The sequence below is a fragment of the Thermobia domestica genome, chromosome 15 (genome assembly GCF_964235325.1).
Source record: "Thermobia domestica chromosome 15, izTheDome1.hap1.1, whole genome shotgun sequence".
NCBI lineage: Eukaryota > Metazoa > Arthropoda > Insecta > Zygentoma > Lepismatidae > Thermobia > Thermobia domestica.
Genome location: NC_137468.1, coordinates 191,654,423 through 191,679,966, shown reverse-complemented (window position 1 = coordinate 191,679,966; position 25,544 = coordinate 191,654,423). Strand labels below are relative to the sequence as shown.

The 25,544-nt window shown below is 37.1% G+C and overlaps 1 protein-coding gene across 2 annotated transcripts in view; it reads left to right on the top strand.

Annotated features, from left to right (window-relative positions):
• Drep2 (DNA fragmentation factor-related protein 2) overlaps positions 1-25,544 on the top strand; it is a 251,070-nt gene that overhangs the window by 115,557 nt on the left and 109,969 nt on the right. For both annotated transcript variants that reach the window (XM_081740609.1, XM_081740608.1), the window contains exon 2: positions 19,528-19,624. In XM_081740609.1, the coding sequence (XP_081596735.1) occupies positions 19,528-19,624 (97 nt within the window). The remainder of the gene's footprint in view (positions 1-19,527; positions 19,625-25,544) is intronic.

Here is a 25,544-nt window from a genome sequence, read left to right as displayed (position 1 = left end):
TCAACATGACAGGACTTTAGTTATTATAACAAAGGAACAATTATATCGTTTAGTTATTTTTAAAAGAAGGAAATGTTTGAATTAAAGAAAATCAAAACGGGGGAACAATTAGCCCGGGAAATTAGGACGGCCAAGAGGATGCTTTCTTTTTCTTGTATGAATAGAATAAAGGGTTAGATTCACTTTTAAATTTTTGTGTTATATCATATAGGATTTATCGATCTGTAATTCTTGTCATTATAACTTCAATTTATGCATAAATTAAAATATATTTAATTCTCAAACTCAGGTGGGCAATTGCCCACTTACTTCCTTGTATTGGGCATAGCCCTCAAAAGAAAATCCTAAATACGCCATTGGTTGTCTTCAACATTGGAAGGTGGGCAGATTTGAGGCTTATTCTAGATAAGGGAGATGAAACTCATATTACGGTAGATGAATCTGATCAACTGTTGTAGAGTATATTATATATTAGGTGATGTAGATGAAGTAGTAGTACATATCAGTATTACAAATCACTGCCGTGAAAACATTCTGAAATCTGAATACATGCATATTTATAATTGGTATGTTTCTAATTAGGCATCCACAAAGATCCACGTTAAAATTGTTTTATAGTAATATAATAATATAAATGACGACTTCCCCAAAACTATGAAGAAAGAATATCAATTATGTGTGACGCAACAATACTCTTTGAGCAAAATGATTATAATCTCAATAACATTACAGGAATCGTTTCAGAAATCTGACGCATGTCATACTCTTTACTTAACAGATGTAACCTTAAGATTAGAGAGAAAAATATTCCAGCAATTGAATTCTTTTCTTTGCTTACGAAACATCCTCTCTCAAAAGAAAAATTGGGACACGCGGAAATAATACGTAGGAACAAACCATGGTTCGAACTAGCAGAGAAGAGAAAACAGGCAAAATTACGTTGGCTACAAAATCCGAATGAAGTAACTACACAAAATTTCGTAGACATCAGGCGAGGAACTTCCAAAACTTTTAGAACAAAAAAACGCGATATTTTGAAAGCTAAAATTTAGGAACTTGAAGATAGTAAAAATAAAAACATTCGGGACATGTATAAAGGGGTCAACGAATTTAAGAAAGGCTATCAACCTCGTTCTTATATATGAAAGAAAGCTGATGGAACAGTTCTCACTGATACAGATAGCATTTTAAATAGATGGAAAGATTTCTTTGACGATTTGCTTAACACGCAGCCAAAAAACTAATGTGCGTGGAGAAAGAAAGATACACACGGCAGAATCATATATTCCAGAACCCAATCGAATAGAAGTAAAACTCGCTATAAAGAAATTAAAGAAACACAAATCTCGGGTGTAAACGAAATTCCGGCTAAGTTAATTTTAGCTGGAGGCAAAAAATTGTGGAACAAGATGCACAAACTCATTCTCCTTATCTACAACAAGGAAGAATTGCCACAAGAGTGGGAAGAATCAATCATTGTTCCAATTCACAAGAAAGGCGACAAAACTGACTGTAATAATTATCGAGGCATCTCTCTTCTGTTAACACCCTATAAAATCCTTTCAAACATTCTATTAGCAAGAATGAGCCCATACGCAGATGAAATGTTTGGAGATTATCAGTGTGGATTTAGACGAAATCGATCAACTATCGACCAAATATTTACCATTCGCCAAATACTCGAAAATAAGCGGGAATACAGTAGTCCGGTACATCAACTATTTATTGATTTTAGAAAGGCTTATAACTCGGTTAGGAGAGAAACATTGTACAACGTTCTTACAGAATTTGGAATACCGAAAAAGCTAATTAGATTAATTAAGGCATGTTTAAATGAATCCCAAAGTAAAGTCCGGGTAGGAAAAGTTTTGGCCACGAGCTTTCACGTTAAGAATGGCCTGAAACAAGAAGATGTGTTGTCGTCATTATTATTCAACTTTGTCCTGGAATACGCTATAAGGAAGATGAAGGATAGCAACCAGGGCCTAGAGCTGAACGGTGTTCACCAGGTTATGCGTACGCTGATTATGTAAGTTTAGTAGGGGTTGATATGAGAAAAATAAAAAAGAAATGCAGAGGTCTTATTAGACACGCTTGCATGGACATGAGTTTAGAAGTAAATGCAGAGAAAACTAAATACATGGAAGTGCGTCGGGACCGTAATACGGAAAATTATGTATGTGTTAAAATATTAAATAATACTTTTGATAAAGTGGATACTTTCAAACATCTAGGATCAATATTAACAGACGAAAATCATATTCACGAAGAAATTAAATGTCGACTAAAAACAGGGAATTCGTGTTATTATTCAGTTCAAAATCTCTTGTCGTCGCGAATTCTGTCGAGGGATTTGAAGCTTAAAATGTATAAAACGATAATCATACGCTTACTGAGTACAGAGCATAGACTGAAAGTATTTGAGAACAAGATCCCGAGAGAAATATTCGGACCAAGAGGAACGGGAATGGGGAATGGTGGAAACTTCATAACGACGAACTACGTAAATTATATGGCTTACCAAACATTGTTAAGGTCATCAAGTCTTGGAGGCTTAGGTGGGCAGGACATGTAGCCAGGATGGAAGAAAGTAGGAACGCTTTCAAAGTGTTAGCGGTAAGACCAATCGGAAAACGACTATTAAGAAGACCTAGGCGCAGATGGGAAGACAATATTAAGATGAATCTCGCAGAGATAGGAATACAAAGTAGAAACTGGATCCAGTTGGCTAAGAATAGAAGTCAGTGGAGAGCTTTTGTGAACGCGGCATTGAACCTCCGAGTTCCATAGGCTATAGAGTTTGTTAGCTTACGAAGCATGAGTAGATGCCTAGGCTGATACTACAAATAGATTAAATGCGCATTTACTGAAAAGATGGGTTCTACTGACATTGGATAGTCTATATACTCTTCGTGTGCTAGGGCCTAGGGGAGAGGAGGAGATAAGATTTCATATGAGGTTACGTCACGCACAGTCGCACGCCTTGATTTTCATTATAAATGGAAAAGCCAAGAGAAACAAATTTCATCTAACTTTCCTTTGTGGCAGTCGGACACAACTCATCACAGTTATCTGCAAAATGCACTTTTCAAATCGGCACTTTTCAAATCGGATTATTGGGAGAGCCTCTAGTTCCAATGTTGGGGGGGACATGTCTCCCCATTTTCCCGGAATTTGTGCCCGTACCTACAGCTGAGACAACTTTCCAGCATGAGGAGAGGGGCATATCCTCCTCTGGCATTTATTGCAATTTGTGCCCAAATAGCGGAAGTGGAATTAATACATATTGATGAGACTACTAAACTCACTACAGCACGAAGTTCAGTTTGAAATACTACAGAATACGATTCTTTTTTAAAAAAAATGGAAAAGCCAAGAGAAATCAATTTCATCTTACATTCCTTTGGGACAGTCGGACACAAATCCGAAAAAGCGCTTTTTAAATCAGATTATTGGGGGGGACAGTCCCCCCAGGTCCAACATTGGAGGGGACATGTCCCCCTCGTCCCCCCCGGGATTTGCGCCAGTGGTTAGGGGCATATGTGCACAGTTAGGAGTGTATGTGTCACTGTGAGAATGTGTGTTTCACTTTTAGGGCTATATGAGTCACTATGAGGAATATTATGTGTCGCAGTTAGGAGTGCATATATCACTGTTAGAAGTGTGTGTCACTGTTAGAAGTGTGTGTCACTCTTAGAAGTTTTGTGTCACTGATATTAGTATATCTGTCACAGTTAGAAGTGCTATGTCACTATTGGAAGTAGGTGTATCACTGTTAAGAGTAGGTGTTACTGTTATTAATACCTGTGTGATTGTTAGCAGTTTATGTGTCACTCTTTTAGGTATGTATGTGACAGTTACGAGTACGTATATCACCGCTAGCAGAAGATGAAACACAAGAGATATGACCTCTACGTAGCAGTATAGCATTTAAATAATAATTTAAAAAATAAATTCGTTTCAACAAAATAGAAGAGTATTAATTACTAGTATTATTCACAACGAACGACACGATTTTTCGGGCCACAAAAATCTATTTTTCTCGATTTTTGGATAACTGTGCATGAAAGTATACCCTTAAGCAGGGACGTAATTAGCGGCGGAGTCCCGGGCAGTCGTGCATCCAGAAATTTTTGTTGGAAGAGCCCAAAGTTTGGGAGGGAGGTTCAATACTATAAGCCACTAGATCTATGTGGTATTGGACAGGTGCTATTCTACACCCGAAAAGACCATAAGTAATTGTTAAGTATAGTCACCTATAGTACCAGAAAAAAATTAGAAGTAGGCCTAAATAGTTTTTTTTGTAAGAAAAGAAATGAAATGAAATCTTTGAGTTTAACGTCCCACGATTATGTACTTAGGACTAAGGGAGACGGATGATTCAAGCAAGTGAATTATGATGGAAGAATTGATGGAATGATATTGTGGGAGGAAACGAGAGTATCCCGAGAAAACCCGCGGACAGGATGTTGTCCACCAAAAAGCTTACTTGGCCGACGACCGAAGCAGGGACAAGAAACGAAAGAGTACAGATAAAGTGTAAGATCAAATCTCTATGGCATTTCAATAATTTCTTTACTAAATAAGTAAAGGCTTTATAAAGGATGTGTACCAAAATATGTTGACTTACGAAGTTTTCGGGCTGTTCGGATCTGGTGGACACTCAGCGTGGGTACGCCTCTGGTCCTCGGGATCAGAGCTCCCCAAATTCCAACTTTCCTATAAATTTACTCTAATTTTAGAGGTTATTTTTACAAATTTTAATATAATTTATGGTCATATTGAATTTGGACACCTTCCTTAAAACTTTGTACCCTTCCAGAAATAAATTCCTGTATTCGTGCCTGCCTTCAAGCACGCCTTAATTGTACACCTCACTGTCATATCCAGTGTGGGAGGCACTGCCCCCTCGGAGCTCTGTGAGAAGACCAAAATAATAAGTCTATAATATAATAATAAATAGAATAGTATCAGCAGTGCTCCCCCGGGAATACCAAGTGTGCCCCCCCCCCGGAACATTGTTTCTGAAAGAAACACTGGTCATATCTCTAATGATAAAGGTTTATTTCTCTCTTTGGATCGTATTATAGTTTCGACAAATATAAAAATTAAATGAAATATTTAATCAGATACTGTATCTTATTGTTTTAAAAAATATATATGTCTTATAATAATTTCCTAGAAACGTTTTCAGATAGAAGAAAAATTTTTACTCCGTTTACACCTGCAGCCATATGGCTAATCCAGGGTTGCCATATTTCAAAAATAAAAATCCGGCACTCTACTAAATTACGAGAATCTTTGAAGTGTTTAAAATGAAAAGAAGTGTTATTTTCGTCCATTAGACAGAGATGTTCAAGTATTACGTAATCATATTTTTAGTCATTTTAGTAGAACTTCTCCTAGTTAAGCAAACGAAACCAGATGATTTACGCCTCCCCCTGGTAAGCAAAATCACTCTGTAACTTGTCGCTAAAAGAACACCGTCTTTTGGGTAGCATTGCGAAAGAAATCTTATAGCTAACAACACATGAAACACAACAAAATACAAAACTCACACGATCACTGTTTCTCACTCTGGTTAGTGACAAAAATGAGCACTCTAGTGACTAACAAGAAATTAGATTCCACACTGTGACACATTGGTCGCTTACAAGAGGCAACGAAAACTCGTAACCATTGTTACATTTAAAAAAAAGAAAAAGAAATCTACCGCAAATGATTCAAAAAATTCGTCTTCCTCCACCTCATAAGCTTTTACTTAAACAAAATACTCCTCTGGTACTTCCGCAACAATTTTTATAGAGGTAGTTGGTGAGTATACTTCAAATTATATGCTCGTAGCCAAATTCCCTCTGTAAAAATTGTTGCGTGAGTACCTTAGGATTTTGAAACATATATTTTTTGATAGCATAAATATTAGTTCCTAAGTGAAGTCTTGACCCGATTACAGTAGGTCTCATAGTTTTGGAGCTATGGACCTTTAAATTTCATCTTTCATGTTTTCGGCAGCTTATAATTCAGAAAGGAAGCATTTGTGCACCTAGGATGGTCTATACTTTTTATCTTATCTTGGTGTCAGAAATCATGTCCCAAAAGTTGTCAGTGTAAGATTAAAATACGTACAGGGTGTCTCAAAAGTAGGTATATACCTCTGCATTGAGCAAGTATAAAATTCTAGTTTATGGGTTTATTTGCTTCGGCTCTTCCGAGCTTAAGATATAAGTAAAAAATACATTAAGAACAAATAATAAAGAAACTAAGTCTACCTGATGGGTAACAATAAGAAATGATATAAAATGCAGTACGGTACTGTATACCTACTTTTGAGCCACCCTGTATATAAAACGATGATCATACCTATTGTACCGTATGGTTGGGAAACATGGTCGCTTACTCTGAGGAAAGAATGCAGACTGAAAGTATTTGAGAATAAAATCCTAAGACGAATATTTGGATTCAAGAGGAACGAGAATGCGGAACAGCTGAAACGTCATAACGAGGAACTGCATAGTACCGTTTACCAAACATTGTTAAGGTTATCAGGTCCAGGAAGCTCGGGTGGACAAATCACGTAGCCAGAATGGAAGAAAGTAGGAACGCTTTCAAAGTTTTAGTTGGAAGTCCAATGGGAAAAAGACCATCAGGAAGACCTAGGCGCAGATGGGACGAGAATAATGAGTTGATTTTGAGTTTAACGTCCATTTCAGCAGCCAGGCTATATGAGACGTGGACCTACTGATTAACGTCCAATCCGAACCACATGAGCTCCCGCCGGGAATCGAACTCGGGTCTCCCACGCCAAAGGCGCGTATGCTAACCACTTAGCCAGCGAGGAGATCAGGGAGGAGAATATTAAGATGGATCTAGCAGAAATAGAAATACAAAGTAGAAACCGGATCCAGTTGGCTAAGAACAGAAATCTATTTAAAGCTTTCGTGAAAGGGACATTGAACCTCCGGATTCCATAGATCATAGAGTTAGTTATTTGGTTTGTTGATTGCTTAACAGAGTCATACCAATCTCATTTAGATAATAATTTTTAAATATTTTTAAAAGAAAGTGCCATCACAGATAACAGTGATATGTTATAAAGATAACGAAAAATGATTATGACTTCGTCAGATATTCCGCGCTTGTGAAGTGCTTTCAAGATGGCCAATTGAAGATATGACCAGCTAAAAACAGCACTCAATTATATTTTCAATTCATCAAATATAGTGAAATGAACACAAGTTAATGAGATTATTTCTTCCTATATAATTCAATCTTTTCTTCTTACTGTGAGTGTAATTTGGCTCAATGCCTACAGACTACGGGTTAAATACTTTTCCCATTCGTCTTCCATTCTGTTAAAAAAAAAACAAAATGGAGGAAGTTAATCCTGTAAATGTAATCATCACCTGAAATTAAATCGTTACGTTTCATTAATGCGTTTAAAGTTAGAACACATATCATTAACTCTTTTCTGGCATCTCTGCAAAAAAAAAAAAAAAAAAAAAAAAGTCAATTTTTTTTAGTTCATTTGTTTGTTCGTCACGGTATCTGTAAAAACAATCAAATTTCACTACGCACTCTGAACTAGCAGTAGCTTTTCCATAGTCTTACGTTGTGTTAGCACATAACAGGGTTCGGAGATTGAATCAAAAGCTTTAACAATGTGACGCTGAGACTAAAGTATTACAAATTATATGGTGTAAGTAGTGCTACCCACAAGATCATTATCATCATCATCATAATAGGTATTCTGCCATTATTGGCAGGTCACTTGCCACAACTGGGAAGCTTCCATGCTCTACAGTCTTCCATTGCCTCCTCTTCAATTCACATACGATTTTTCTGTTTTGATATCGTTCATTAATTGTAGTCTTCTTCGTCCCGTCCCTCTCTTTCCTGCCACCATAGCCTCTAGCACGTCCCTCATGATACAGGTTCTTCTTAACCAATGTCCCAAGCAGTTTTTCTTCTTCTTCTCAATAACATCTAAAATTGTTCTTTTGTCCCCCACCATTACTAACACTCTTTCATTCATTTTCCGCTTTTCTCCAACTAATTCTCTCCATTCATCTCCACACTCACATTTCGAAAGCTTCCAGTCGTTTTTCATCATTTTTGCGTAATGTCTATTTTTCTACCCCATACAGTAAAATACTCCACACGAAGCATTTAAAAAGTTTTTTCGAACCCTTTATTCAAAGTTCGTAAAATAGCCTTTTCTTCCTCCTAAAGGCTTCTTCGGCCATTCCTATGCTTGCTTTTATTTCATGTTCACACTTCATATCATATCATTACTAATAATACTACCCAGGTTTGGAAAACTAGTTACCTATTCTATATTCTTCCCTCCTACTTCTATATTTGACACCTACCGAGACGATACAGAGGTTTTTCATATATTTTCGATACGAGTGAGCCCTAAAAATAATCTTGTGAGCAATTTTAGATATAGAAGACAGACAGTATAGAGCATAACATGGAAACAAATGTATAGCTTGGTAGAGCGTAGGAATATAACTTGGCAGTAGTGCTCTCAACGGATCGGGTTGAAGACCGACCCGACCCGACCCGTGATCCGATCCGATTGACCTCACCCGACAACCCGACCCGAGCTGACCCGACCCGACAACCCGACCCGAGTTGACCCGACTGACCCGACCCGAGTTGACCCAACCCGACCCGTTTGAGAGCACTACTTGGCAGTAATAAACTGAAACCAGAATATCAATTTTAAGGATTGTGGCAGTTTAAAGAGATAGGTATAGAAACAAGGAATCCTTTGCTCCTCATTTTCGTGTAATATTTTCAGAATTGAGGTTGTAAAAAAAATGAAAATGAAATGAAATCTTTAAGCTTTACATCCCACGGTTATGCCGTATGGGCTAAAGGAGACGGTGATGAGAAATGAATGAAATGGTGGAATGAAGATAGTAGCAAGAATTGGGAGAATCCCGTGAAACCCCCCACGCACACGGTGTTTGTCCATCACAAAGTCCACTTGGCAGAATTGAGGTTGGCGATGACCTCATGTTGAGCCATTTTCGAGATCGTTTTACTCCTTAATTTTCGAAGTTTATCCTCTTGTCTCAGCATCAATTCAACTGTGGTCTCCGTTCTCTCGATTGTCCATATCCAAGGGCGTTATAAACTCAGAAGTTTCCTCTCAGACCCAAAGAATTTTCAAAATTCCTGCTTCAGCATACGCTATCGCTCCACTGTGACAACGAATCCAGTTCTTAATATCAAGCGTACGTATGCAGAAAATTTAGTCATAGGTTCTGATTAAGGCTGCTTGCAAGAAGTAGGAAATTATATATAAAGCTGTAAATATGCCATCACAATTCGTTCATGATAATATATAATGCCAGTTGAATAAAATTTTCATTCTTTCGTGTCTGTGAGACAGAAAAAACAAAACAAAACAGAATAACAGTATTTAAAATAAAGAAATAAAGATATGGAGAATCGGTTCGTAAGCACAACAAAAATGGTGATTTTCCTGGTCTGAGTTTGCATTTATCCGTCGGTAAAACATGGCATGAGTTGCAAGAGGTTCCAACATACCACGTAACCATGCACTCCATTGGATACACAGGGCAACCCTGCCATAGGACAACAGGAAACCTAATGGCGGGAAGATGCTAGTTACAGTGCGAGAAAGTACAGTACCCTCGATTTGTGAGTCCGTTTTCAAAGTCATGACCTATCTGTCAGTGGGGTTGCTAGGAATCTATTTCTTTGAAGAAGAAGAAGCTTCACTATAAACGTTCCTAGTCCAAATGAGTGACAGCAAACGTTCTGCTTTCAAGTTGGATTGTACTAAAACAGCCTTCAGTTGGCGAGTCACAGTAGGAATCCCATAGTTTATCTGCCTAACAACAACTAATCAAACCTCTACATTTATCTTTAGGATTTAGATTTCTGGACTCTCGGCATCGATGGCCATTTAGCCCGTCACGTTTTGAGGGATGACGTCCCTCGCCGAGCACACAATCCGGGGAAAGGGAAGGAAGAAAGGATTGGGGAAGGAAGGAAGCGGCTTGGGATCTGTATGTTAGGTACTATCCCGGCATTTGCTTCGTGTGAATGAGGAATACCTCACTCAGGATGGCTAGACTGAAAAAGCTTTTTACACTTTTTGGAACAAGTGCCCTTACCGGAAATCGAACCCGGGACACCTCGCACTAAAGGCGACAGTGTTAGCGATAGACTATTTCCGTTTATGCAAAGTTAAATGGATCAAGGGTCATATACAAAGTCTATTCTAGATATGTGAAACAAGAGCTGGAGCTTTATAAATTGTCTCTTTTGCACAATTTGTTCTGTGGCATTGGTCCGTTGTTTAGCCGTATGTCTCAATTTAAGTATTCTCTCAAGAATGAATTGTAATTAACACTATTATAAATTAACTGTACAATAGTATTTCCACACTTTTTTGACGGCTACTAGAGTTAGAATATAGGCGAATCTAAGACATATACATAAACACATACATACATATATTACATATAAATAAAGAAATGAAATATAAATATTTTTAATTCATTAATAAATCTTTATGTAAAATCTTTAGTAGCTGTAGATTCATTAAACTAACTCTATGGTCTATGGAACCCGAAGGTTTAATGCCGTATCCACAGAAGCTTTCCATTGGCTTCTATCCTTAGCCAATTGGATCCAGTTTCTACTTCATATTCCTATCTCTCGGAGATCCATGTTAATATTGTCCTCCCATCTGCTCCTAGGTCTTCCTAATGGTCGTTTTCCGATTGGTCTTCCAGTTAAAACTTTCAAAGCGCTCCTACCTTCTTCCATCCTAGCTACATGACCTGCCTACCTAAGCCTTCTAGATTTGATGACCCTAACAATGTTTGGTAAACCGTACAAATTATGTAGTTCCTCATTATGAAATTTCCAGTATTTCCCATTCCCATTCCGCTTAGGTCGGAATATTCTTCTCGGGATCTTGTTCTCAAATACTCTCAGTCTACGTTCTTCCCTCAGAATAAGCAACCATGTTTCACAACCATACAGAACAACAGGTATGATTATCGTTTTATATATTTTAAGCTTCAAATTCTTCGACAGAATTCGCGACGATAAGAGATTTTGAGCTGAATAATAACACGAATTCTCTGCTTTTTGTCGACACATAATTTCATCGTGAATATGGTATTCGTTTGTTAATATTGATCCTAGATGTTTGAAAGTATCCACTTTATCAAAAGTATTATATGATATTTTACCGCATCCATAATTTGCAGTATTACGATCCCGACGAACATCCATGTATTTAGTTCTCTCTGTATTTATTTCTAAACCCATGTCCCTGCAAATAAGTAATAACATTTCTGTATTTCTTTCTACTATTCTCCTATCATACCCTATCATATTTACGTGATCAATATAAGCTATAACTTGGTGAATATTATTCAAATTTAGGCCCTGGTTGCTATCTTTTATTTCCCTTATAGTGTAATGCAGAACAAAGTTGAATAATAATGGGGACAATTCATCTCAAATCAGTGTCGACGTGAAATCTGCTGGACAATAATTTTCCTGCATGAGATTAACTTTGTGATTCATTTAAACACATCCTAATTAATTTAATTCTGGTATTCCAAATTAATCCGTCCTTTCTTGGTATTCCAGATTGTGTGAGAACGTTATATAATGTGTTCCTCTTAACCGAGACATAACCTTTTTAAAAACTATAAATAATTTATGTGCTGGGGTATTGTGTTCCATTTCTTTTAGAGTATTTGTCGAATGGTAAATATCTGATCGATAGTTGATCGATTTTGTCTAAATTATAATCTCGAATAATTTCGTATGCATATGGGATCAGTCTTGCTAATAGACTGTTTGAGAGGATTTTATGGAATGTTGACAGAAGAGAAATACTTCCATAATTATTACAATCAGTTTTGTCGCCTTTCTTGTGAATTGGTACAGTGATTGTTTCTTTGGAATTTTGTGGCAATTCCTCCTTGTTCCAGATAAGGAGAATGAAGTTGTGTATCTTGTTCCACAATTGCTTCCCTCCAGCTAAAGTTAACTCAAGCGAACTTTCGTCTGCACCCAGAGATTAGTGTTTCTTTAATTTCTTTATTGCGCTTTCTACTTCTGTCCGATTAGACTCTGGAATATAGTGCATATCCCTTTTTAGCTCCATGTTAAGCAAATCATCAAAGAAATCTTTTCGTCTATTGAAGACGCTATATCTTTCAGTGAGAATTGTTCCGTCGCCTTTTGTTATCATATAAGTGCGGGGTTGATAGCCTTTCTTAAATTCTTTGATGCTCTTATGTATGTCCTGAATGGTTTTGGTTTTACTATTATCTTCAAGTTCATTAATTTTAGATTTCAAAATTCGAATTACTTTCTTCTAAAAGTTTCGGAAGTTTCCCGCCCGATGTCAATGAAATTTTGTGCAGATATATCGTTCGGATTTTGTAGCCAACAGAGTTTTGCATGTTTTCTCTTTTCTGCTAGTTTACCCATTCCTCGTGGAACCATTGTTTGTTCCTATAAATTTGGAAGTTTTCTTTTGTTGAAAATTAAATGCTCTTGCTAACTTCAAACCAATATCCTCAACACTAGTGCACTCCAAGCCATCTAAAACCTAGAAATCTCTCCTCTAACTTCTTAAAATTAAATTTCTCTGTTTTCAGACATTGAATATTTCCTTTATTCAACGATAATCTCTCTTTTATTATGGCTGCTACCAGGTAGTGATCAGTGTCGTAGTCGGCTCCTCTAAACGACCGAACATCAATTATGCTAGAGTGTCCTCTTCTACCTACTAAAACGTGATCAATTTGATTATATGCTTTTCCGTCTGGTGAGGTCCAAGTATATTTATCGACGTCGCGATATGGAAATTTTGAGCTCTTCACAAAAAGGTTTTTTGGATGTTGCAAAGTTCACGAGGCTAACGCCGTTGTTATTACTTTCCTTATGCAGGCTTTCGTTCCCTATAATCGGTTTAAAAATATCTTCTCGTCCTACCTTCGCAATGAAATCCCCTAATAGAATTTTCATATGGTATTACGGGAGTTGGTCAAATATCCGTCTTTTATATCGTTAACCTTATCTTCTGGTGCAGGCCGGTAGCCAGCTCAAAAATGTAGGGGGAGCGGCTGAAATAAGGGGAGCCCGATCCAACCATATTATAGTTCATTGGCAAGCATACAGGAAAATTTTTGGGGCCAGCAAAAATTTAGGGGTGCCCGGCCCCCATAGATCCCCCTGGATACGAACTGTTTCTGGTGCGCATCAACATTTTTAGTCTATAAGGAAAGCATTTGAAACAGTTATTAATTTATTTCACACAATTTTGTGGACATTATTTGGTTTACTTTTCATATTTCTTATATCCTTCACTGTTTTTAAGTTCATCATTAGAATTCAGAAAAAAAAGGGGAGAGGATATCTGCTTTCGATTACCAATCATGATTAACACATCAACTGAAGTACAGTAGAAGACACATTATTGAGTACTTATATCTTACACTGACAGTCAACTCATTTTATGTATATAAAGTTTCAAAATGTGGTCTTGAAGTTTTAATGATTTTATGTCCAAAATGTTTTATAAACCAACAGAAATTCCCGTTCTTAGCAGAAGCTTAGCAGAAGACAAAAAATATTATAAATTATAAACGAAACAGTCCTGTAATTATACTTAAAACAAATATGTTTTATTATTGTCAGTTATTAATATATCATCCATACAGTATTATAAAAAAGAAAATGTAAAAAAGTGAGATATGAAGTATATGCTTATAAATCTTTGAAGAAACCAATGAATCTTTAAGAGAAAATTAACTCAGTTTTCACAACTTAAAGCGAATTTATTGTGTTTAAGCTTCAGAGCCGCCTAGGTGTAGAGTAATTAACATTCTGCCAATGCGGGATGCAGTGTTATCGTGTTTGTTGTTTAGTTAATATCTTTACTCTGCTACAGAAGGTCAATTCAGCAAAGGTGGCCAATTTTACAGTGCTGATAACGAGTACAGCGTAGGAGAAAGAACAGAAGTCAGTTTCCTGTGAATGCAATAATGAGTCACGTACAATGCTGTGTGGAAGTTGTTGTGGTGAACAGTTCTTATGTCTGTTAAAGTGACACGTGCACTTTCCGAAGCACAATTCAGTACGTCAGCGATTGTAAAAATATGTGCGGCAAGGGGCAACAATATCAGCAGTCGTACAGTAGCAAAGGTACGCAAGCGATGCGAAAGCACTGGCCCTAAATATCAAGATGAAGTCGTGAGAGTGAAAAGAAGACGGGTATGTCCAGCCAGGACACCACGCGTTGTGAGAAACATCAGGGCACCAGTTGTGAAGGAGAACCCACCCACCCAAAGCAAGTTTGCCACCTCATGCAGGATATCACAGAGCACAGTGTGTTGTATCATAAAGGATAATTAGGGACTGAAGAAACGTCAAAGGCGATGGGACATAAGTTCTCACCAAAGCACATTCAAGAGAGATTCACGAACGAAGAAAGTTGTATAAACAATACCTCTCAGGTGACAAATAATAGTGGGTTGTCATTCTGGATGAAGTCTGGATCTACCTTGATGACACCAATAAGCTCAGGGCCATTTTTCATTCACCACATGATGCGAAGGGCAGCGAGAAGTTCGTCCGTGAATGTCGTGAGAAGTTTTCGAAAGGCTTCATGGTTTCTGCGCCCGTGAGAAGTTGTCAATGCATCGTGTGGATTCGAAGCCCAAGGTAAATGCAGCCTACTTTCAAGTGAACATCATGGAACCCTTATACACAACGCACATCACACAGTTGTATGTCAGGGACACCCGAAAGATGTGCACCCACACGGACAAGCATCCAGTCACAGTGCTCGCAGTTCTGTCGCATATTATCAGCGTATGGCCACGAAGACTGGTGTGTCTGTCATATCTTTCTCGTCCATACCTGTGAAGTAACCAGATGCGTCGCCGATAGATTTCTGAGCCTTTGGCCTTCTGAAACAAGGCCTCGCGCGAAGGCGTCCCACCACCATAGCGGGGCTCTGGAAACCTTGTCAAGCGGTTTGGTCTACAATTTCCCTCACACCTTCGACGCGAACTGGTTCAGTGAAAATTGCGCTCGAGGGCGATAGTCTAGGCTCGTGGCCACCACATCCAGCATAACCGTTGGTGGAGGAAGGGATTGTCGTGAGCAGGTGAACTCAGAAACTTTGGCCATCTTAGTTGTATTGACCTTCTATATTAGTGTACCAAGAAGAAATATACATATATATATTGTAATATTCTATAGGTAGAGTCAATAATGTACACAGGAATTTTAGCCCTTCAGCTTTCTATCATAAAAATGTCTTCAACACACACTGTATTTTAAACTATAATGTGTTACGGTTTCGGATATCTAACATATCCTTCATCAGACACTATTCTTCATCAGATAGTCTGATGAAGGATATGGTAGATATCCGAAACCGTAACACATTATAGTTTAAAATACATTGTGTGTTGAAGCTTTGGTTAGTGTTTCTATTGTTGCAATATCCAATCCAAAGCCATGGATAGTGTTGTTATAAAAATGTCGTAAATAATTACCATACAACGTCTTAAGAGAACTAATCACTACGAAATTAAAATACCGCTAATTTTATAGTAATTATGTGATATCTTCAAATAGATAAAAGATAATCAAAATGTGGAACAAGAACGCCCTAGACAATATTATCTTGCATGAGGTACCGTTATTACGAGTCACCTAGTAGCTTTCCGTTTGATACCGTTTAGAAACGCGAAAATTAATGCCAATTTTGTAAATGGTTGGAAATCGAAAGCAGATGAATGAGTCGTGATAACGGTATCTCATGTAAAATAATATTATCTAGAGAGCTCTTTTTTTTCCACTTTTCGATCATCTTTTTGTCTATTTGAAGATATCACATAACTACTGTAAAATTAGCGGTATTTTAATTTCGCCGTGATGGGCTTTCTTAATAAAATGTTGGTTTAAGTCTCTAATCACTCTACAGAAATGTTTTCAGTCTTGGATAAAAAAGATCTGTTTGGTGTACTGCTGCCTCGGATTGATAGGAATATGCCCCAGTCCAAAGCGGCCTTAAGAGTAGTTATTGCGGTTAATTCTCCGTAGTCCATAGCGGCCTCAGGATTACGTATTCTAGGTGTTTGACCAGTACAAGGCACTGATGACTTCTTAATCTCGACGTCCTCTTTTGTAGCCGTCGTTTGGAGGGAGAACCTGTGGAGGGGTTGTCGGATTTCTTCGTGGTTCTTCGTGTCCTCTTCGTCCCTTACTGAAAATGTATTTTCCGTGTGTCGTCTGACACTATTTATTTACAAATCGTGAAAACACGTGTTTATAGTAAAATATGTGGCTTATAGTACGTGTAAGTAATATTCAAATATTCAAATATTCCTTGCAATATTCAGAGAGAAGGGCTACTTAATCTCTGTCCCAGTGGGTCAGGTCTAACGTCATTGTACAGTTGTCGGTTGAAGCTAGTAAATGTGGAAAAAAAGTGTTAATTCTTAGAATCAGACGTAAGGTACTGTGCAGTAAAGACGAGTGATCATTCCGCGAAACTGTGTTACATTTTACATGTTAATTTTCATAAAAGCGCAAATGCTGTGCAGGACCGTTAAGAAATTTAAGCTGTATATGCGCAAGATATGTTATGAAAAGCTACAACCGAAGATGGTTCAGTCACTTTCGTAATGGAAATTTCGATGTCGAAGATGCTCCTTGTTATGTGCGGGTGACCAATCACAGCAAAAGTGGTTGATATTCTGGCAAAAGTATATCAAGACGGGTACGTAAGAAGTTATATCAAAGATCTAGACATTCATTACTCAATAGTGTTAAATCATTTGAAGAAACTTAGCTATAAATAGGTAGCTTGATGTTGTGCTGTCACATAATCTGACTCAAAAACATTTATTCGATCGAATTTCAATCTGAAACATATTTCTACTAAAAGATTTAAAAAAAAAAAAAACCTCGAAGCATTCTAAAGCGGTTGCTCACGGGTGATGAAAAATGACACGAGAACAGTATGTGAAAAAGACCGTGGTCGAAGTAAGGAGACGCTCCACAGTCTGTACCAAAGCCTACACTACCGCCCAAGAAGGCTACGCTAAGCGTTTGGTGGGATTATAAGGACATTGTTCCCACCGGCAGAACGCCAGACTATAACGATACGATCATAATGATGTTATCAATGATCAGAGGCGCCATATCATAATGATGTAATAAGATTATCAATCTGTACTTGTTTTAATGAATATGATCAGAGGCGCAATAAGTGAGCAGGAATATATATTGAAAAAGAAAAAGTTTGTTGATTAGGTTGTCATGGATATATCGTAGGTTGTCAAGAAGGTATGATTGTTATGAAGATAGGCAGTTGATGACACGAAGATATATATATTCGACAAATATTTTGTGATGTAGTGAATACTTGTAGTCGTCTTTCAGAATAAAAGAAGTGTAAGCTTCTAATTTGTTATAAAAGTCTTGCTGCTAATATTATTTAATAATATAGATTTGTATTATTATCTCGTTGTAAGACATAGGCCTGTAATGTTGACAATTACCGCGAGCGCACGTAACAATTCAAAAAAAAAAAAAAAAAAAAAAACACACACACAATCGGAAGTGGGTAAAAGAAAGGACATCTTACACCGTGCCAACAACGTCAGACAGTATACATCTTTAACAACCTGTAAAAAGTTGATCGAGTTTGGCTGGGTCTTAATGCACCCGCCTTATAATCCGGACCTGGCACCGCCTTATAGCTTGTTTAGGTCTCTGTAGAGCTCTCTGAATGGTGTTAAGGTAGTTTCAAAAGAGGCAGTGAAATTCGCGTGTAACAATTTATTGTTCAAACACAACAGAAAGGCTAAAGCGATGGGATAGGTATAGGTATTGCCAGAACAACGGCAAACGATCGTTATTGAAAGTTGTGCTATATGTTGTTTGATAACGTTATTTCCTAATAACAATAACTGTAATCTCAATTTTGGATCTGCAGCAAACGATTGTCCAAAAAAAAAAATCTTGCATATGTGGTTTCATAATGTTATTTTCCAATATTGCTAAGATTCAATACTTTTTAAACAATTTGAAATAAATTATTTCTAGTTTCAAATGGACAAAACCGGTTTTTATGAAAACTGCAAACCGGTTTCTAAAAAAAACTAAATTCGAAAAAACGACATTTCAGTTTTCTCCAAAAACCGTTTTGTTCTTTTCCACCGAAACTGATTTTCGGTTTTTCTCCAAAACCAGTTCGGTTTTTTCACCGGACCGTTTTAACCGGATCCGTTTGTAACAAAAACAGGTTTTGATTTTTAAACATTTTGCTTTTTAAGCATATCGATTTCAGTTTGCACTTCCTTATTATGAGAATTTACATATCTTTTTGGGCTTCTTTCATGTGTTCTCGACGCATGTTACAATGCCGTAAAATCAATATACTGAAACCGGTTTCGGTAAAAACCGGTTTTTTGAAAATTTCCAAAAGCCAGCTTCGTTTTTCTGAAAACCGGAAACTGAAAAACGGTTTCTGTGTCCACCACTAGTTTCAACACTGATTGCCATGGAGGGAAGACGGTCATAGATCTTCATATAAGATACTGCTAACTTGTAAGCAATATCTTTGATCCTACTTGGGCAGTCCGAAGAGTGTTATTTCTAATTTTCTAAATCGTGGTTTGCTATCTTTTAATTACTTAAGATAGCTTTGCAATTACTTCATAATGTTAAGTCAACATATAAAACTGTATAACCTTTCGACACATAACGAGCGTACACTGTCTATTCCATTAGACGTGAAAACATTATTTTCACAGTGTACCCAAATGTTAGCCTTATTTGAAACTATGTATTATAGGGAGCTAGCTTGTTTACCAGCGGGGGCTGAGGTAAAGGGGGAAGAATTTCAACAATTTTTCTGCCTGACTCTTGCAACACTCTCTTTCCTCCTTCTATATGTTAGCGTTGCCAGGGTTAAAAATTTGTCACATGAATGTCATTTTGAAGAGTTAGTGTGAGTTGGTTATTTGTTGTGTGCTGTTGTGGTTGCGGTTTTGTTGCTTATTATTCATTTGACAATGGCTTCACAGCGTAAGAGAGGGCAAAATACACACAGCGAAGCTAGAGAAGTAATAAGGAAGGTCATAGTGCAGTGCGACGAAGAAGCGAGGGAGAAAAAACTGAAGCATTTGTTTTAGATCCTAATTTGCGTGTGTCCACGTATCCCGTCTTCGATAGGGATTACATAATTGCATAAACTCTTTGAATTAAGTGAGTATTAGCTGAATTTTTTGACAACGCACTGGCAACCCTGCCCAGGACCGCCGAGTGACCGTTTCTTGGCGACGGGGTGGGGAACCTACCAATCAACTCTGAATTCCTCAGCCTCGCATTAAAGCTAGCTCCCTATAATACATTATATATTCTGTGTAATCTAATACATAATTTGTATGCTTATTTTATTGGTTAATTATTTTTGTATTTTCTCGATAGGAGGCGCGAGGGAAGAGGCCCTTTAAGATATGGGACAGTTGGCGGAACGTACGAAAAGCGCTAGTTGTAAGCAGTTTTGAAGAACTTGTTTGTAGAGGTAAGTACGTATTTTCACAACTTTTTTTTTTTTAAATCGCTATATTTAATTCCTTGTGCGAACCTTTAGCTTAGGAAACAGTTCATTTGAACTATTCTGTACCATTAGTTCTATAAACTACTGTTGAAAATGTTGCCCGTTTTTAGTTGTTCTACTCGAGAATAAAATTATAATCTCGACGGTGGGGAGGTTCTTCATCAAATGAAGGGCTTGGTGGAAGAAGGCCCAATTCCACTCTTCCATGAAACATGAGTTTTGTGGTTGAAGTATAAGCTAGTGCCGCCTAGCGTTACTCATTGGGCTTAATGCCTTGTGGGATATGCAGTGGTATTGTGGGATATACAATGGTGTTCTGTATCTACTTCTACAAACTAAAATACCTACGTTACTTAATTTTTTTCTACGTTAAAACTGCATTTCTCTCCAAATCACAAAATTGTCGGATAGGCCCTTCTTCCATTGACCCCTTAAAATGTTATCTTGATGCAAGATGGTGCTCTTAACAAACTAAATAAAAGAATATTGTATGCGCAGTAGCGTATTGAGGATTTCGTTTCGGGGGCTATGTACAAAACGGGGAAACAGTTGCCTATCTGAATTCGAGAATTAAATATATTTTAATTTGTGCATAAACCGAAGTTGTAATGGCAAGAATTGAAGACTAGTGAATCTTATGTGATATAGTACATACAAAAATTTAGCAGTGAAAATAATATTTTATTCTATTCATAGAAGAAAAAGGAAGCATCCTCTTGGCCTACTTAATTTCTCGAGAAACTTATTCTCCCCCCCCCTCTCGATTTTCTTTAATTCAACTATTTAAATTTCTTTATAACTAAATGATGTAAATATTCCTTTGCTATAGTAACTAAAGTCCCGTTATGTTGATATCCGTACAAGTTGGTGTGGAACACTAGTTTCGCTTATCAGCTCCTCTTAGTTTTGGTGTTACTGACGACGGCCGACTTGAATCACAACTAACAACGGTCGAAAGTATGATAGGAGAAACACAAGAAAGTAACAACTAAGAAAAATAAACAGAAGAGTAGAATGGACGAAAGAAAGAAAGAAAGAAAGAAAGAAAGGAAGAAAGAACGCAGTTCTTACATGGATTAAAATTTGACAAATACAATATTGTTTCTAAGAAAATGGAAAGTGGATGAACTTCTTAGAAATGGTAAGACGCCACTAATGGTGCATATGGAGAGGTACAAACAGAAATAAGGTGATAATACCAACTAACTTACTCAAGTCTTATAAACGTATGATATTGTTAAAGTTATTACTACAAAATGGGTAGTTTTATACATACATATTGTTAAATATATACAGTGAAACCTGTGTTTAGCGGAATCGTGCGGGACCTGCAAAAATTTCCGTTAAAGTCAGGTTTCCGCTTAGTGGAGATAGATCTTTCCGTTCTTTTTTTTTTAAATACATGCTTATAAAGGAACATACTGAGAAAATATGTTGCTGTACGTACATTGTTCGATTACAGTACTTCTTTCTTTTACGAATAAATACACAAAAAAACTAAAATGAATACAAAATATGCTATATACACATTTTCTTTATTTTTCTAATAGCCAAGCAGGGTTTTCTGTGTACATTGCTGCTTGGCTGATTGACTTTTCGCATACACTTTAGCCTGAGAAATTATACTAAGTGAATGAGAATCATTTTTTCGTAAGGCAAGTTTTTGCAGTTCCTTTAAACTTCTGAGAGAATGTTGATATGTATTTATTCTACATTTCTTGGAACTGGGTATCGTATTCCTCTTCTTCCTCTATCTCGTTTTCTTCTTTCCGACATTCCGTATGATTCTTGATTAAGTTGCGGGGATTAAGGACAATTTGTGGGGGTGAATATGAGTAGTGGTTGGGGAAGGTCAACACTGTCCAGAAATATTTAACAAAAGAACGAACATTTTATCGCAGACAGTGTAATGTAAATGTCTCACAGAATGTCTAAACATCTTCTAAACGCTGTAGTCCGGAACTCAGAATTTTCCGTTAAATGTTTATTTTTCTTTCCGTTGTCCGCGTAACACAGTTTCCACTTAATGAAGGGAGTTTTACACGTTTTGTTCTCCAAAATTCCTGGGACCGTGAAATATTTCCGTTTAAGACAGTTTTCCGTTTAATAAAGGGTCCGTTGAAGACAGGTTTTACTGTAGTTTTAATTTTGCTATTTAGAGAAGGATCCAGCTCCCCCTATACAATTGGTATCTCCCTCGGGAACTCTGAAATTAGTTCCTGTTTCTACTAAGCTAGGGACATAACTTGAGAAATATTCAGCCCGGAAATATTCAGTTTCGTCGGAAGCAGCTATGTCTAAACAAATCCACCTAGGATTCTTAACATTATAACTGCTTGATACTTTAAATCTATCTTTTTACTAATCCTTTATTGGCTTACACTTAGGTTTTGTTTCCTACAAACCTTATTTAAGAGGACATAATAAATTGAAAACGACGGTCACTACAGCTTCAATTAGCTAATTGTGCAGTATATATACCATTTATTAGAGTGTTTACACACTTTTGCATCACCCTGTAGTTAGTTTTTTTTTTTTTTTTTACCATTACTTAGCTTTTGCATCCAGTTCCAATCACACTATTAATAAGAATGTAAGTTAGTAAGTTTATAACCGAAAAACATTTACAGAAAAAAAATTGAGAAGTTCTACCGAAAAAAGCAGTCGATAACCTATTTTTTCTCCGTCTCGAATAACGTTAGTTCCTTGTGCTGAGTGAAATATTTTAAATTAATTAGTGAACGATGAAACCCAGAGGTTCAATGCCGCATTCACAAAAGCTCTCCACTGACTTCTATTCTTAACTAACTGCATCCAGTTTCTACTTTGAATTCCTATTTCTGCGAAATCCATCTTAATATTGTCCTCCCATCTGCGTCTAGGTCTTCCTAATGGTCGTTTTTCGATTGGATTTCCAGTTAAAACTTTGAAAACGTTCCTAATTTCTTCCATTCTCGCTATATGACCTGCCCACCTAAGCCTCCTAGACTTAATGATCCTAACAATGCTTGGTAATTCGTATAAATTATGTAGTTCCTCATTATGAAATTTCCGCCATTCCCCATTCCCGTTCCTCTTGGATCCGAATATTCGTGTCAGGATCTTTTTCTCAAATACTTTCAGTTTACGTTCCTCCCCAGAGGAAGTGACCGCAACCATACAGGACAACAGGGCTGGTTATCGTTTTATATATTTTAATCTTAAAACTCCTTAACACAATTCGCGACGACAGAAGATTTGAACTCAATAATAAATTGAATTTCCCACTTTTAGTCGACATTTAATTTCTTCGTGGATATGATGTTCGTCTGTTAATATTGATTCTAGATATTTGAAAGTATTCACTTTATCAAAAGTATTATTTGATATTTTAACGCATCCATAATTTGCCGTATTACGTTCCCAATGAACTTCCATGTATTTAATTTTCTCTGTATTTAATTCTAAATCCATGTCCGTACAAGCATTTCATAAGAGCTCTGCATTTCTTTCTATTGTTCTCCTATCATCCCCTATTAAATTTACATCATCAGCATCCGCCATAACCTGGTGAATACCTTTCAACTCTAGGCCCTGGTTATTATCTTTAATTTTTCTTATAGGGTATTCCAGGACAAAGTTGAATAATAATGGCGACAACGCATCTCCTTGTTTTATGCTATTCTCGACATGAAAGCTCGTGTATAAGTATTTTCCTGCTCGGACTTTACTTTGGGATTCAATTAAATACATCTTAATTAATCTAATTATTGGACATATACATATAACTATGCAATGGATATGTTTTGTTATTTGTCCTGTAAAATATGTGCCTCACATAATAATTTTAGGAATGTCTCGAAACTAAAAAGTCACTAGAGGGTCTAAAACTGGGAGAAGCTGATTTCACCGCCATTGTCGATGTGGCTTCTCCCTTGTCAGAACTCTACAGCCACTACTGTTCCTTTTTAAACACTAAGTCTATAAGAGACAGGATTTACAGCTTAACACGGCTTCCCATTTTTATTTGATTCTACTGCTCTAATTCAAGCTTGTGACTTCGCGTAGTGTAGTCGCTAAAGCTCTCACCTTCATTGCGAGCGATCCCGTGTTCGATTCCCGGTGGGGGCACTCAGTCGCAAAATTATAAAAAGCTTTTTACATTCCAACTATCCCGAATGAGGATTTCCTGGGTTTTTCTCATGCACACCAGGCAAATGTCGGGATGGTACGTAACATACAAGTCCCAGGCCACTCTCTTCCTTCCCCAGTCCTTTCTTTCTTCCGTTTCCTCGGATAGCGTGATTGCCAAGGGACATCATGCCTCATATGCGACGGGCTAACATGGCCATAGATGCCGAAAGCCTAGAAATCCAATTCCTAATCCTAATCCTAGTGACGGGCTAACATGGCCATAGATGCCGAAAGCCTATAAATCTAATTCCTAATCCTAATCCCAGTGACGGGCTAACATGGCCATAGATGCCGAAAGCCCAGAAATCTAATTCCTAATCCTAATCCTAGTGACGGGCTAACATGGCCATAGATGCCGAAAGCCTATAAATCTAATTCCTAATCCTAATCCCAGTGACGGGCTAACATGGCCATAGATGCCGAAAGCCCAGAAATCTAATTCCTAATCCTAATCCTAGTGACAGGCTAACATGGTCATAGATGCCGAAAGCCTAGAAATCTAATTCCTAATCCTAATCCTAGTGACGGGCTAACATGGCCATAGATGCCGAAAGCCCAGAAATCTAATTCCTAATCCTAATCCTAGTAACGGGCTAACATGGCCATAGATGCCGAAAGCCCAGAAATCTAATTCCTAATCCTAATCCTAGTAACGGGTTAACATGGCCATAGATGCCGAAAGCCCAGAAATCTAATTCATAATCCTAATCCTAGTAACGGGCTAACATGGCCATAGATGCCAACAGCCCAGAAATCTAATTCCTAATCCTAATCCTAGTGAAGGGCTAACATGGCCATAGATGCCAACAGCCCAGAAATCTAATTCCTAATCCTAATCCTAGTGATGGGCTAACATTGCCATTGATACCGAAAGCCCAGAAATCTAATTCCTAATTCCTATCCTGTATATGTTTCTACTGCGCGAATCCAAACTTGTAGTTCTCATGAAAATCAAAAACAAATTTTTTTGTACGTTGTGCTGCTACTAAGTATTACGGACTAAGTTTCTAGGAAATGATTGGAATATAATAATTCCAGTCAACAATATATTCTATAGAATGGCTTCTAAAGACGAAGAGAAGTCAACAGAATATTGCAAAGAACGGTGACAGGCCTTTTATAAATCTTTGGCCAAACTTCTTTTGAGAAGAAAGAAAATAAAAAAGAAGAATTAATTCATCCGAAGAATGTTCATTTACGTATTCAATTTTCTGTCTTTGTTATTCTTTTGTCTTTCATCCAAATAGCTTTTTTTTTTTTTTTTATAATACTATAATCTGTTATGCTCTGTTGAAATTATCAAATACTTCTTGACACCTTAACTCTAATAAAATCGCTTTTCTGATATTCTCCATTTCTCCCCCACCCACTTATTCTTCGTTCTTTTACGAGAACATCTTTGACATAATCTACGAAGCTATTTTCATGAGAAATTTCCAACCGAAAGAGAAGAAACAAAATCGTAAGAAGTCTTTTGCTGAATACCTAGAGATACCTCATCATAATTACTCTACTTTCTCAAAATATTCGAATATAAATGAATAAAAACTTCTAAGAAAAAAATATTAACTGGTTTAAAAAAGTTCTAGAAACATTAAGATAATAGAAAAGCAGAAAATAAATAAAAATAATTAAAAATTAGGGAATAAATTGTTAAGAAAGCTTAAATATTACTGTTATCAATAAAAGAACTGAAGTCTGTGCCAAGTCA